Genomic DNA, 16,766 nt, shown 5'->3' with positions numbered 1-16,766 from the left:
ACACCAGTACCATGTTTTATGTAATACTTTCACTCAGAAAAAATTATAAGCGGTGTAAATTTTTACAAGGTTAAAGCTGTTCATAATGGATACATTCTGATGGTGTCATAACATGTAGATATACATGCTAAAAGAGTTAGCCCCCTTTTAATTTTGGGACTCTCTAATTTGTGGGTTGATTTTCATTCCCAGTATGGTTGTACCTATTAAAAGACCTGCAGAATCCTTTTGTTGAGACTGACTTATGCACAGAGATAATTGATAATGATATATTAGGCATGCTTCTTGATAGTTTCTGAGAAAATATGATCTAGGGAGAATTTAGCAGCCACTTTTTCCTACAGTGTATGCTAGGATCAAGACATTTTTGCTCAGAAGTCATATTGCAGGTGTAATAACTCTTCCATTTGTAATACAAGGCTGCTTCTTCCTTGGAGCCACAAAAATGACATCTTTAGCTAGGACATCTTAACCTTTGTATTTTCAAATGAGGCTGCACCATGATATTGCAAAGTAAGTCCCACAGAAATGTGGTATTACCTATAAACAAAGAATGAAAATCAAGTGACATGAAATAAATAAAAACCAAATGCAAAGATACATTTCAATGATTTAATGGGAACTATGACTATACCAAAATTAAAAGAGAAGCAGTGGCATTCTGAGGATTTAGAATGAGGAATCTCTAATATAGTTAATGACTGTCCCATTATGATTTTTTTTTGCACAGACATGCAGGCATATGTAAATATTCTCACATGCACTTACAAAGTTTTCACACAAATACATGAATTCATATACTATAAGAAAATATTGAAATGAAAATAGTAAATAAACATGTCCAACTTAAAATCAAATTTATTGAAAATTTTATGAAAACAAAAACAGGCACAACCTCACCTCAAGTAGAGTCTCATCTTCACTAGCCGAGTTTTCAATATATTAACCTTTGGGTTAGCATCAGAACCTTGGCTATCAAAGATGGAAGACTCTAAAAATATATAATTGGTATGAACAAACTCACAGGTCTAAGCCTACTGTGTCCAGCATGTAAATGTAACCAGTGATTTCCTGTAAAAGGATTAATATATAGTGAAACTTCCATTAACCAGACACTGTCCAAGCATTTTTGTTGTGCAGTCTGATGTGACCAATATGTAGATGTTTAATTAGTACTATAACTGCCTTATTGAGACCAAATGATATATATCTGTCCAGTCTGATGAGAAATGCCAAGCTACATTAAGGTTCGGTCTAGGGAAGTTTCAGCATATATCATAAATGATTCTCGTTTCACATGGTTTTTCTTTGTTTTTAATGTCTACTGAGTATTTATTACACTGAATCACGTCTTAGTGTGCACCTCAATATAAAGGGCATGTTAATATACAGAATACTGATTTCATATTTATGATCAATTTTAACGTGTACAAGACAGCCATCCATAGGTGGCACATTTTATAGTCCCATTTAAATGTTCTATATAGAGACCTGTGAGACTTGAAATGTGCCTGCTGTATAAAATTAGTCTAAATAAAATATTACCAACTCAAAAACAATGGATTTCTACATTCATGGATTTGTCATGCACAAAAATTTGACATCATAATAATCATGTTCAAAGGTATAAATACTTGAACATAATCAGCAATGCAGATAAATGCAAAAGACTGGAAATTTTTTGTGTGCATTTCAGTAGTCCAATTCTGAATAGATGAACAAAATTGTACCACCAGGTTCCTAGCATAATCATGCTGTGCTACTAACTGAAATTTTGAATTGTCCTCTGAATACATATGAACAAATGCTACATTGTCTGTACTCATGTTGGAAATAATAAAAAAAAAGTTGAACTAACAATTATTGTACAAATTTTGTACAAATTAATATTTGTTCAGTTCATGCTATGGTTCTTATAACAGAGTGAAATAGAAAATAGATTTTTAACATAAAAGCAAGTAATTTACTAACTATAAAACACAAAACTCAATATTTTCTTTCAATGCCAGCTTATATTTAAAATCCCTTTAACCTAGATTGTAAATCATTTTTTCAATGCAAGGCAAAGATGTAATGTACATCTTATAATGGAAATAGAGATGATTCCAAGTGATTGTTGCATCAATAAATCGCAACATTTTCTCCGATTAATAGTGGGTGATGATAACAGAATTAAACTATTGATTTTAGATGACAGTATAATAAAACATGCACTAAATAATATAAACTGTCTAAACATTTTCTGGCCATCTTATAATTCCATTGACTGAAGAAAACAATAAAACTGCTTACACTAGAAGACTCCCTTTAAGTTCCATTTAACTGTAGTCTATCACGTGATGTCAATTATTAATCCATTTACATTTTAATTAATCCTGTGAATATTTTCCCCACCTAAGTTTACCTCAGAGTTATTAACTTATCTAAAAGTGCATTATAAAAGTGATATTTAATCAGAACATCTAAAAGAAACAAATTTTGTTTTGTTTGATTAATTTACTTATCCTAAAACAGATTTCTGCTATGTTACTGAGATACTGTTGTGATAAATACTGTATTGAAGATGCTATGTATCACGATAAAACAGGGTGACGCAGTCTAGTCTGAAATATACATATATACCTGTCTGAATGAAAGATCTGTTTACATGATTTATAAAGTGTTTATGCTTTTCGGATCCTAAAAAACTTTTAAAAACATCCCAAAAATATAAAACTTGTAAATTTTATTGATAATCCACTTACAGATGAATATGATAAAAACGTCATGATGACCATGCATCATGGTCAACTGATAAAATCTCTCAAGTCAATTGTTGTTTACTGAACATTACAATGGAAGGATTTCCAGTCTTGTCCATGACATCATGTGAACTGCTATCACCTTTTAAACTAAGTATATCTGACAAAGAAGTTGTGTGCTTTACAAGTGGTAAGACACCTGTATAATTTTCACTTTGGAAGATATATAAATTCAATTTGTAACAACAATATTTTTTAAAATCAACTGTGAAACATTTTGTACCCATCAACTAGCAATTTATCTCTAAGTGGTAAAATTTTCAAAATAAAAGTAGCACTTTTACAGAAATTGCTATGCATGTTTGTTCTGGCATTTTGTCAATTTGCCACATTTTCCAACTCGTACTTTCATTGCTCTTGCTATATCATTCATATTGTCTAAAGTTCATATTTTGTTGTGCTGCTAGCATTACAGAAAAGTGGATAAACATCAACAAGCTAGGTTAACACTGAAAAGTTGTAAATTAATTTTCAGTACAATCAAACAATAGATCTTTGAAAACTAGAGTGCTATGGCCCATTATGTCATAGGCAAGATTGTGATTTAAGTATGAACAATGCTAGTCATTCAGAGCCATGGGATGACTGATGTTTGGGTTATTAATAATCACCTGTGAAATGTTGGCATATGTAATTTTTTAATAATTTATATTCATATCCCTACTGCCTTAGAAGATACAGAGGCAGGGCATATAGCAATTTTCATTTCCATCCATCTGTCAACCACACACTGCGTTTAGCCCTGCAGTTTTTAATGGCTGGCCACAAGATTTGGTAATTATGGCCATCACCTGAAGATGTGCATATTGATAAATCACTTTGTGCCTGCAAAAGCTTTGGTAAAGTTGTTGTCCTTTGTCTTGTAGTGAAATGCAGTGTGTGACACAATCTCGCTAAAGTAATTTGACTTAAAATTTTTATGGGCATTATAAAAATCAAATATTATGGTTATCATCTAAATCTTTGTGCTTCTGTGATTTTGTAAGAGTTATTGCTATATTTGGCTGGGTGAAATGTTGGACAAAATTTTGTAAAGATTTTAAAATGATCAAAAAGGGCCATAACACTGTCCAAAATGTAGCAGAGAAGACACACAGGATGAAATTTCATCAGAATATGTTGAACTGTTCTACAGCTATGCTGACTACAAGCAACATCCAGGGAAATATTATGAAGTTGATTGTCAAAGGGTATTAACTCCAAAACGATCATCTAGGTTTATGATATAATGTTGTACTTAATAAAATATGAGTACATTTGAGCTTTTTTTAAAACTACAATGATTGCAAGCAACATTCCAAATTTCCAACTGAAGTCAAGAATATGCTTACCAATTATCATAACTGTCTATAATGGAGTAGATGAGACTAAACCTTAAACACATGTAAATCTATGAGGCACTGTTTATACTAAATTGCATCAGAATATGTTGACTGGTTCTTGAGGTATGCTGTTACAGGCACCATCCCGTGTGAAGATCTTAAGTTAATAATAGTCAAGGGCCATAACTCTATCCAAACAGGAGTCGACAAGTCAACACGCATAAAAGACACATCTAGGTCTGAAGGATTTCAGAAGTAATTTTTGGTAATATTAAGTCAAACATCTGTATTATTCATTTAGGGGTCCCTCAAAGCTCTGTTTTTAATCATTCTCTTTCTCATTTTTGTCAATTACCTGCCATTAAATAATGAATCGATAATAACAGATTTGTTTGCAGATGATGCAACCCCGTATACAGCTAGTTCTGATACTGAAGTTTTCCAAAAATAAAAATTAGACCTTATTAAAGTTAAAAGTTGGGCAAAATAAAGATAGTAATGAATGAAGGTAAAACAAAATTTATTATTTTGGGGACACCACCAAAACAACACCAGTTGGGGAATCCAAAATTATCTCTTACAATTGCCCATTAGAAAATGTCAAGCCTGAACAGTTTCTAGGTGCATCTGTACATAAAAATTTATATAGGATGACCATATTGACAAGTTTTGTAAATCAGTCATCCAGAATTGTTCAACTGTAGTGTATGAGGAAAATGTGCCAAATGTCAGGTTGACAGGATTTATCAACTTAAGAAATGGGCAGCATGCATTATTTCAGATTCATCTATTGATTGCTCATCAAAAGCATTGTTTACAGAACTCAAATGGTGTGCACTATAGTCTGACAATACAAACCTGTTTGTTTGTACCCCCCTACTGATTTAAATAATGGAAACCTTTAATGCAATAAAAAGTGCAAGGAACTTAGTCAATTCATTCAATGATTTACAGTTTCTAACCTGACTGTGAGTATAGTGGCTGTAACACCGTCATCGTATGCGCATTTCATGCTTAACGGAAGTTTTCAGTGTAATAGATGGACATGCTCGGATCCATTTCCAGTTTCTGGACAAGTCCATTTTCAGCAAAGGGGTGTGTGCATGACTACAGATGTACATACATAAGTCGTCTGCTTCTGATATTTACAATGTTGAATCAAGCAAAGGAAAATAATGACAACGTCAAATTTGCTTTTCATGTGGATTTAACAAGCGGTTTAAGTTCTATGTTCATATATGCAAAGGGATATAATTCCAAACTCACAACGTTATGTAATTTACGCAATTATTCAGTAGTTGCCGAACAGGATGAACTACGTCATTATGTTGTCTGATGGAAATAAACTAGCCTATAGTGTACGCAACATGGCGCCGTGTTATTATGGAAAGTCCGTTAAGCATGAAATGGGGCAGGGGATGCCAGCATTAGTGCCACAGTCAGGTTAGAAATTATAAATCGATGACCCAATTGACTTAGTTCTGTGCACTTTTTATCACATTAAACGGTCTCGTTTTTTAAATCGGTAGGTGGGTACAAACAAACGGGGATGTAGAGTCAGACTATAGATGAATAGATTTTCGCAAGTCGGTTCTTGTATATAAATGTCTACATGGAGCTGCACCAGAGTAATTTTAGGATTTATTCTGGCCTTATTCAACAAATTACCAGTTGAGAAATAATATCACATGGAAACCTTCATCCACCACAAATCAAACGCATCAATTTAGGAAAAGCTTCCAATACTCTGATATAATTATGTGGAACAAGCTTCTACTGCATATGAACTCTTGCAGAAAATATGACAGTATTTAAGTTGAGATATCATGAGTATGTATATGTTACTTATAGATTATAACAGAATTCAGTAGACATGTTAAATAAATAGTATTATCTACTGCATGATGCAGATTGTTTTACTATTTACTTAAAAGGGCCTCAAGAGAGAATAATCTGACTAAATGAGTCACCTCAATCAACAGTTATTATTATTATTATTATTATTACTATTAGATAATATTCATACAAATTGCATCATAATATGTTCATTAATTAGTTAAATGAGCTTTGCATGTTACCATCAATGTTCAGTATGAAGATGTCAGATTAATTATCAGTCATAATTCTATTCCAAATGACACTAGGAAGACCAAACCTATAGAAGTCAAATCTAGGTCTAGGAAACAGAATTTATAACATATTGCACTAAAATATGTTCTTGTGCTGTGCCTGCAGTAAACAACACAACTTCCCATGTAAAGATATAAAGATAATTAAATAGGGCAATAACTCCACTGAACATGAACCTGACAAGAAAAAACCCATAAAAGGCATATCTAGGTCTGTGAGAAAATTAGCAAAATAAATTTCTCCAGAATATGTGGAATGGTTACAGACATTTGGGGGCCCCGAGTGGTCTAAAGCGCTCTCCGTTATGGATCACTGCCATCTCATCTCTGTCTGCGTGGGTTCGTGTCTCAGATTCGGCCAATGTGGGTACGTGAGAAAGCTTGCCAGTAGTTTTTTATGGGTTGGTGGTTCTTTTTGGGGGATTTCCCGGGTTCTTCCTCCACTATTAATACTGGCCGCCATGTATAGCCTATCATGTGCTGAAAATGGCATTAAACCCTACAACAACAACAACAACTACAGACATTTGCTGGTTCCAATGATCTGTACGAGAGATATAAAACTGATCAAAAGGGGCAATAACTCCATCAAAACTACACTCAAAAAGATGACACCTTCAAAAGGCACAACTTAATATCATCAGTTATCACCTACCTAATCCATCCAATTATGTATATGGATTGCAGGACTTTGGTGGTTACAAGTGTGCAAGATGGACAGAAAGATTACCAGACAAATGGAAAAGATAATTACTTTAGGTAAATAATGGTCAATGAAAATGTTAATGCCATCAATATCAAAAGGATTTCTGAAATAAAGAATGTTTGATACCAATATTAGATATAACAAGAGTATACGCTGGGTATTTGGCTTGGATTTCAAACTAATGTTCTGCATAGTACACCACTCCTTCGAAAACTTGCACCCAGATAAATCATAAACCTGCTTTTAATGCTGGGTCAGGCATGGATCCTATTGTTTTAAAACTAGAAACTACCCCAAAATTGGCTCCCATTTGTACACATGAAGAAAAAGTGCAGAAAATATGGTACATACTACTTGTAGCCATCTTTGGAAAATTGCTCTGCTGCCTGTGTCCTTGACAAAGTTAGCAATTAATTAAACAAATACACCTATTCTCAGTATTGGTGTCATTGATGAATGTTTTTGTTGCACTGAGAATGAGAACTATTTGCAAACTATAAAATTCTTATTAAACAAAAGGGGATAATGGATTTGCTCATGGATAAAAAGTTATACAAGGAAATGATTAAAGACATAAAATATACAGTAACATTTCTGTACAAAACAATTTCTATTTCTGTAACATTCATAAAAATCATTAATTGTAGAATAAAAATATCAACTGCAAAAGCTAAGAAAAGTGGAACTTGTGGATTTCAGCTTGCTCCGAAATGTGACTGTATTAGTGAATGTCTCTTTGATGCTGTCAGAATTTAGCACACAACATAAGCAGTAAAACATGTAGTACTTAAACTGATTCTCACCAGTTTATAATTCCTTGTCCCATCTCATCTTGTATTATTTCTGCATTTTACATGCAATCACACCTTTTTCAACTGCATGGTAGCAAGGTGTTAAATTCAAATTAATATATCTTCATCATTCACCTAATTTTTCTGTAATTTTCATTTTCAATTGTCAAAGGTCTTTTTACTGCTATGGTAAAACATTGTTCAGTCCACATTATCTTGGCAATTCATCAGTTGTCCCCAACAATGCAGATGAGCAGCAGATGTAACATATATACTCACTTATAAGTCAGATTCAGCACATAGGTACAATTCATTGGCACATATGGGTATTTGCAGTTTGTTACAAGCAATCAGTAGAACAAACAACAAAGACCCTGATCTGCCAGCATATTATGTGATGGATAATCTGGGTCCACTTATTTGCAGTTGGGCCTGACTTATAAGTATATATATTTTACCTCGGCTGCCTCCAGTACTTCCTGACTTGCTGTTGGAAGGAATCTGAGCTGATCATGCCTATAACACAGAGAATCAGAAAGTACACCACCATCATCACAGCAAACCGGTGTTCCTGTAGCCATGCAGGTTGAAAAGATTTATCTGATCTGTTGAAAAAATAAATACATGCACTGTAAATTATAAAAGATGAAATTACAAGTCTTGTAGATTTAGGTTGTATTTATAGGTTACTGCATTTGTATGGGAAAATATGAACAAGTTTTTTTCATTAACACTGCTCAAACATGGGAGTGCAGTATTAGTCTGAAAAAATGAGTCCATATTTTCCCATACAAATTTAGTAACATTTTTATTATATAACTGGGTTCATACTGAACTCTGAATGATAAATTCAAAGACTTTTCCCAAACTTTCAAAGACCACAAACACAGATTTCCAAGACCTATTTTCACTGACATTTTGTATACAGGTTATATGAGAAACCAATGATTGCAAAATACTACAATATTGTTTAATGATGAAATTCAAACTATAATTAATTTTCTAAAATTGCTTTATAATGATCTGGAAGATAAGTTAACATTCATTGTCATTTCGGAAATATGTAACTTGTGCATCAGATTTAATACAAAATAAATTGTTCTCTTAACAGACATCAGCGTTACTTTAAATGTATTATTATAGTTGCTGTTTTTCCTCTTCAGTCATTTTGGAAAGAGAAGCCACCACTGTCATCTTCTCTGCTCTTCTAAGAGCATTTGACTCTGTTACAAGCACAATGAGTCCTTTAACTCTGCTTCTTCTGCCTTCTGAACAGAGGAAGCATGTAGGCTGGCAATGTCAGCTTCAGGAAGCAGCTCTTTGTCTTTAAGTTCTTCCACTCCATCCATAGCTAACTCTTGTTTCTTTCCTTTTCTGATTTTCTCATCATGCTCCTCCTCTGCTTTCTTCTTATCCAGATAGGCATGGTACTTATGTCTTGCAGAGGAGGCATATGTCATCATTTCATTGCTAATGATGATTTCCAAAGGTCCACCTGCTTTTCTCATTGTGTCAATGATTAGCCTTTGAGCTCTGAGGCTTTCTCTGCTGAGGTTCTCAACAGATACCTGTTTGTTGACAGAAAATCCTCTCTCCACTGTTGCCTGCCCATGTGACAACAACATTTTCTGGAGACCATTCCAAAGTTCAACATATTCCTTTCTTTTGGAAAAGACGGAATAAAATACTTCATCAAGACTTTCATCTGTTCTGTTGAAGCATTTCAAGAGATGATTGTCCAGTTGGATAACTTCATCCACTAATTTTCCATACATACTGAGTCAATATTAAATCACATCAGGACTCTACTTTTCTTCTTGCCTCACACATAATTCATAACAGTGTGTAGTTACTAATTTGCATCTTATCTTTAGCATGACTTGCAAGGACTCCTTCTCTCATGGAAGCCAAATTGATCGTTTTTTTACACAATGTACAAAACGCCTTTTGTTTACATGTTTTATTCTTTTTCAGCAATTCCTTGTATTTCTCTTGTTCAAGCCAGACATCGCTGAAAGAGCAAAGACCTGGCATTTTCAAAACGCGGTGAAACAAAACTGAAGACATAAATCGACTGAACAAATTTTGATTCCTTGAGCGTGTGCTACTTTCGCTCACTTTCTACATTGAGTGAGTGCTTGTTTAATGTAACCAAAATTCAACTGGCTGAACAGTCTTGTTTAAAAAAAAACTGTGAATAGTGAAATGAACATTTTGATTGGCCAAAGCTGATGAACTCATCCAATCAGATTGAACAATTCATCAAAAGAAAGAAGCCAGGAAAACCGACTACATCTGAATCTAATGACCTTGGGCAATTTTATTTAATAATAATAATAATAATGAGGACTTTGTATAGCGCCTAATCTTTAGAAGTTCTAAGTGCTTTACAACATTAGATAACACCTAAAAACATATACATGTATTATGATATGATTACAAAAAACAAATGCCATGAAATTAGATATAAAAAAAAATGTGCTGAAAATAGTTATGGTGCTGACTTCCTTTGATGAAGGGTGTAGCCGGCTTGCTTTGATTAAGAGTGCATGTGTTATTTGAAGTCACCACCAAGGCCAACTTTGGATGGCCAAACGAATGCTCATTTTTTATTGTGGCGGCAATGAAACTGAACGGGTCATCAAAAGAAAGAAACCAGGATAACAACTATAGTCTGACTATACACCCCCATTTGTTTGTATCCCCCTACCGATTTCAATAACGAAAATATTTAATGTGATAAAAAGTGCGCAGAACTAAGTCAATTGAATCATTGATTTATAATTTATAACCTGACTGTGATCAGAATGGCACTAATACTGGCATCCCCTGCACATTTCATGCTTAATAGACTTTACATACTAACATGGCGCCATATTGCGTACACTATGGGCTACTTTATTTGCATGAAATAACATAATGACATAGTTCAGCCTATTCGGTAATTGTCAGATAATTCCATAAATTACCATAACGTTGAGAGTTTGGAATTATATCCCTTTGCACACATGAACATAGAAATTAAACCGCTTGTTAAATCCATGTGAAAGGCACATTTTTTTGTCATTCTTTTACTTTGCTTGATTCGACTTTGGAAATATCAGAAGCAGACGACACATGTATGTACAGCTGTAGTCATGCACACACCCCTTTGCTGAAAATGGACTTGTCCAGGAACTGGAAATGTATCTTGAGCATGTCTGTCTATTACATTGAAAACTTCCGTTAAGCATGAAATGCACAGATTATGATGGTGTTAGGGCCACTCTACTCACAGTCAGGTTAGAAATTATAAATCAATGAATGAATTGACTAAGTTCCTTGCACTTGTTATCATATTAAAGGTTTCCATTATTAAAATTGGTAGGTGGGGGTTACAAACAAATGGGTTGGTATAGTCGGACAATACAACCAAATCTAACAACCTTGGACAATTTTATTTGTGATTATGGAAAGAAATTAAAAAATCTGGGTTTATTTCAATTTTCAAAGACTTTTAAAGACCTCAGGGTAATCTGCTCGATTTTCCCAAACCTTCAAGGCCTTGAAAATGCTACCTCGCTTTTCCCAAACTCTCAAAGACCTTCAAAGACCATATGAACCCTGTATAATCAAAAGAATACACTATAAGAAATTGAATTTATACTGTTATTTCCAAATAAATACATAACTATAGATTCATCAATACACAGTAACAATATTAATGTGGACACAGCACTGCACAGTTACCTTTGAAACTTGTCGCATGCTCGACATGAGTTTTGAAAACACTTCTCATTTTGATCTACATGTAATGAGAATTTATAGTCATATTTTGAACGAATGTGCATTAAAAAACTTTTCAAGTTGGTCTGGAATGGTTGGATTTTGTTTTTTTGTTGATTCAACTCAATTCTGCATTTCTGCTTACCGGTATGATGCACTGGATTTATTAGGTCAGTTAAGTGCAGTAAAGATAATGTGATTTAAGTTGGAAATGTAGTCAAAATTACAGTACAATTTTGGTGTGTGTCAGGTTCTCCATGACATGGGTCATGTCATTCAGATTTGTAGAACTAAGTACATTCTTGATACATAAAGGTAGGTATATTTATTACCATTCCTATCACCAGCTAAAGAAGACGTATGGTTATGACCTGTATCATACATTGCATGTCTTCTATCACTAGTTAATTTAACAAAGAAAAAATGAGCATATAATATGGGATCATATGGGATGTAATACTCTGTAATGGATTGTATAGGATGAAATATTTTATACAAGATTTACAGGATTAATATTCATGAAAAAATATGATCAACTGTTGTACTACTTTTGGAACAAAAATACTAGAAGTACACATAATTTTGAAAATAAATTTCTTCTTTTCTTGTTTCTTTCTCATTTCTGAACTTAAGATATTTTTCAAACTTGAGGAGGGCTCACTAATAAGATCAGAAAACAGCATCAATTACTGATCTCATTTTTATCTACTATTGTTATTCATTAAGTGCCTTACACAATTGTTTGGATTTTACAGAAAGATGCCACTATTAATATTACATGCCCTGTAGGTCTGGTCCACCCACTTTTTCCAGGGACTAAAGGACAATTTTCAAGAATGTCTAACACAGTTGACAGCCCATACTGACAATGTTGCACAGCTTAGTCTAACTGCTATAGTCGTGATGTATTTATTCTGATGCCTTTTCCATGACTAAGGTAAATCCAGCATAATCAGATGGTTGCATTTTCAAGATCTGACAGCATCTATTTCATGCTGGATGTGATTAAACATTCATTAGACATTCATTTTGTTAAAGAAAATTAACTTCTTGTTCATAGACTTCAATATTCTTTTGCTACCACTGTTCTTCAGCCAACTGGAATGGATGTCAACAAGTCTTAAAAATGCCACCACTTGATTGTGCTGGGATTTATGTGTGTGTGTGCTTGGACTTTTAATTAACTTTAACAAGTTGAGTCATATCACTACAATGTCTGCAGTGTGACAGTTTATAGTGATGTCTTGCACTGGGACATCATGTCACACATAACAGGTTGTCTCTACTCAGGTGCCTCTTATGACGTTTACCAAGAATGCATTGGGCCTATTTTACAACCTTGAATCAACATAGGGTGAATGTGTTAAGATTATAAAAGGGTCGTTTCAGAGCAATCATGGCCTTCGTCCCATCACTTGTCTACTCCTGATTGGGCCATCCATGTGATGACAACTTTTAATGGTAACTGCCCAGGTTTTACGAGAGTTATTGTATTAGCAATTTTCTAAAAGTAGAGGCAAGCAATCAAAAGTAAGTAATGTGGCCAGGATTATGCTATCATGCATAGTCTGCAACTTATTTTTCATCAATTTGATTTCTTCTCCAACCTAGAGATAACCAGGGAATGACTCCTGTGTAGCAACATATCCAGTTTGCAAGTAGTTACTAAAATTGTAAAGTTAAAAAAAATGAGGTAAAACTCTGTAATATAAAATGTACCTTTTGACAGGAGATTTGTGTGCATAAACCAGGAGATATTTGACTCTAATGACATCATTGTTCTGTACCACATAATACTTCTCTGGAACCTCACCTCCTTCAGAGTTCCCTGCATTGGCTCGGGACTTCGCCGGCTTGACACGTCTGTTTTCTGATGCTAAAACGTTTAAAGGATAAAAAAAATGAAGATTTGTTACTTACTTTTTTGGTCCATTTACCTAGGATCTTTATAACTGTTTGAATAAAAAAGATATTGGTGACTATTTTTGTATAATGCACACACTCACTTTTAAGTTGGGTTAACTGCTAATATCACTAACCTTGACCTGCCATTGCTTAATGTGCCAGCACATTAGGATCTGTTTTTTTTTTCTTCTCTACTGATTACTTTTGACAAACAGCATGGACCCAGATCTGGTGGCACAATATGTGATGGCATATCTGGGTCACTGCAGTTTGCACTTGGTCCCTGTTAAAGAATTATGCATCATCTTTTGAATTTATAATATAATTTTTATTGAAATTATATGAGACTATGAAGCTGTATTTTATATTGTTTTATTCAATGTTTAGTACTATCATTAAAGTACATTTATATTTTGTAGTAAATTTTCAAACATTACAAGACTGACCTAGGTGAAATAAACAACTGAAGCAGGTCAGACAAACATGCAAGTACTGACTGTTGGTCGCATGAACAAACATGGGAGATCAAAAGTACAATTGACTTTACACGCTCACTCTAGAATTTGATTGGTTCAGTGAGAATTTTAAGTCAAAACAGGGGGCTGTTCAGTTTATGATACATTTGAGTTATGCTGAAATAATAAGATTTAATTGATGAGAAATTCTAGAAGCAGAGATTGTTTACCTGAAATGCAATAGGACACTATATAATGAAGATATATGCTCCATGTTTATTCTTATACTAGCTATGTAAGAGTTGCCGAGAGAAAACTTGTGATTCATTGATAATATATTCACTGGATATAGCTGAGTGAATAATCACTGATTTAAACAGTCAGTACCTTGGGATTTAATGATTATATTCAAGGACTGAAATATCTACCTAACTTCAATCAGATTATTGTGAAACTTTCCACGACTATAGTGACAGTATATATTCATGAGACTATATTGAAGCAAAGACATTTGGATTAATAATTCTGTTGAATTCAGTAGTGTTATCATTGTAATACACAAGTACATGTACCATACAAGCTATATTTGGATTTCCTTAGAACAGTTTCTGGATTATGAGAATTATAGGATTATATATTAGGAATTCATACAATGTAAGTTATTTTTTAAATCTCTCACTTTGCTTGATTTTATATTTAAATAAATTTATATTTGGAAACTTTATTTCTTGTAGGGTTGCCTTGTCCTGTTACTTAAGTTTAAGCCCATATACATAAAAGAATAATTGGGGAACTCATTTGAAACCGAATTTTATTTTAACATTTTCAGGAGTTTTAAAGTTTTAATATTTCAGAGATTTTTTATATTTCAGAAGACTGTCTTTGTAAAGTTTGAATTTCATTGTTTGAAAGCTTAGCAGTGGCTGGTATTTTGATTTCATAGCTGGGAAATTAATAGTGAAACTTTCACCATGACATCCAAAGTAGAGAATTGTATCATATATCCCACCCAGGAGGAGAGAGAATCTTTAGATTTTAGACTTTTTTTTGAACGTACTGTTCTAAGACCATGGAGAAGCATTCAAATTTGCAGGGAAAGGAAAGGTTAAGGAGGTCAGAGTTCTGCAAAGGGAGAGAACTAAAGTAGAGCACCAGCAGGTCTTCATAGAAATGAAGATAAAAGTGAAGGCTTCAGGTTGGTCAGATAATGAAGCCAAGAAAGCTTCTGCTTCAGGTAGAAGAAAATCTGAAACAAATAAGCAGACAAAAATTGAAGAACTGGATACTCATGTCAGCAGTGATGTTAAAGCTTTGATGAGAAAGGAGTTGAAACTTCTGAGAAGGCACTAGTACAGCTGATTGTCCATTGATTCACAAGGTTCCATTTATAAACAAATCTTCCTCTCAACAGGTTTTGTTTAAGGAACCATATCAGTCTTGTCTGAATACCTACAAACCTCAAGCTGGTGTAACTGAGGAAAATCCAATCTTGGATAAAATGGATTAGAAAACCTTATCTCATCCCACTGCACTTATTGTAAGAGGTAAGGGTGCAGTATTTCTGATTGCAATAAAGTGAAATATAGGCAACAGAATTCTAATGGAGCAATTGCATTGCTGATTTCTAAGAGGTCAAGGGTACAGTATGTATTGCAAGAAATACAAGTACAGGAGTTAGTTTACCCCAGTCTGATTTTGTTGTGGAGATTTACAAACTGTTCATGTTGAAAGGTTCAGTGTTACTTGTTGGTAATTCAATATCCCTTGTTAGTGATTTAGGTGAGGCTACTCTTAGTAAGATATTTGAGGATGCAGGAGCTTCTCAGAGTTATTAAATACTTTGTACTTTTCTGAAAAGTCTTATTCTAGTGAAAGTGCTCTAATACAGGGAGTATATTGCAGATCTGAGTATGTTCCTCTCCACTGTGTTAATATGATACTATTTTGACTACACATTCTCTTAAATCTAATAAGGGTGATAGAAGACAACCACTAGTCATCTTACAGGAAGAAGATCCAGAGATCTGTTTGTTTCAGGGGGTTATAAGTAAAACTGAAGCTATACAAGATCGAACTTGTTACTTCGTAAAGAAGGGGTCCTCATAAGGAAATAGAGGCCACCTGAGGTACTGCTGGTGATGAATGGTCAGTTAGCTACCAAATTGTTATTCCTATATTATACTGAAAAGAAATTCTTACTCTAACCCATGAAACGTTGCTGTCCAGTCTTATAGGAGTCAGTAAAATCTATCATAAGATCATAAATCATTTTTACTGGCCAAAGCATAGAAACAATGAAAAGCAACACAATGGAACTATCTTCAATCATGAGATGAAAAAAGGCTGTATTCATTCAGATCAAAATATGATACATTGGTTACAAGCATGTTTAACTTTCAGAGAACGTAGAGAATTTGAACAAACATTGCATTAATCTGCCTAATAAATACAAGGGCTTTTCAGAAAACTGAAAAAAGGCACATAATGTGCTATTACTGATGTAGGGCTATGCTATATGTCTAAACAAATCCTAAAAGTCTATTTCAATAGGATCATATAGGAACATCTTTCCAGTGTCTGAAAAAAAAAACCATCACCAGTTTAAAAATTATGACTTAAAAACATAAACAAGAGAGTCAAATAATATTGGTCAAGTAAATGAATTCCAAATTTAAGTATACATGGTAGTAGAAAATGTAAATATAACAAAAATATTTAATACACATTAGTGCTATCTTTGCAAGCCATTTGCGGTAATTTCTGCAGTACACTCTGGGTATCATGTGTCACATGGTCACATTTTAGACTGGATTCTTCATAGAACTGATGATAATATTCTACAGTCCTCCATGGTATCCCACGAACTTGCATCAGATCACCTCTGCATTATAT

The 16,766-nt window shown here is 33.8% G+C and overlaps 1 protein-coding gene across 3 annotated transcripts in view; it reads right to left on the bottom strand.

Annotated features, from left to right (window-relative positions):
• Positions 1–598: 598 nt before the first annotated feature.
• Positions 599–16,766, bottom strand: part of LOC149801661 (protein mono-ADP-ribosyltransferase PARP16-like) — a 41,052-nt gene continuing 24,884 nt past the window's right edge. For all 3 annotated transcript variants that reach the window (XM_089955937.1, XM_089955938.1, XM_089955939.1), the window contains 2 exons: positions 13,234–13,390; positions 599–8,354 (listed from right to left, as the gene is read on the bottom strand). In XM_089955937.1, coding sequence (XP_089812063.1) covers positions 8,204–8,354; positions 13,234–13,390 — 308 coding nt within the window. In that variant the 3' untranslated portion in view covers positions 599–8,203. The remainder of the gene's footprint in view (positions 8,355–13,233; positions 13,391–16,766) is intronic.

This window comes from Sinohyriopsis cumingii, chromosome 4, assembly GCF_028554795.1.
Source record: "Sinohyriopsis cumingii isolate HCF-2022 chromosome 4, ASM2855479v2, whole genome shotgun sequence".
Classification (NCBI taxonomy): domain Eukaryota; kingdom Metazoa; phylum Mollusca; class Bivalvia; order Unionida; family Unionidae; genus Sinohyriopsis; species Sinohyriopsis cumingii.
The sequence above is the reverse complement of the archived record's forward strand: the minus strand, read 5'-3'. Positions and strand labels throughout refer to the sequence as shown.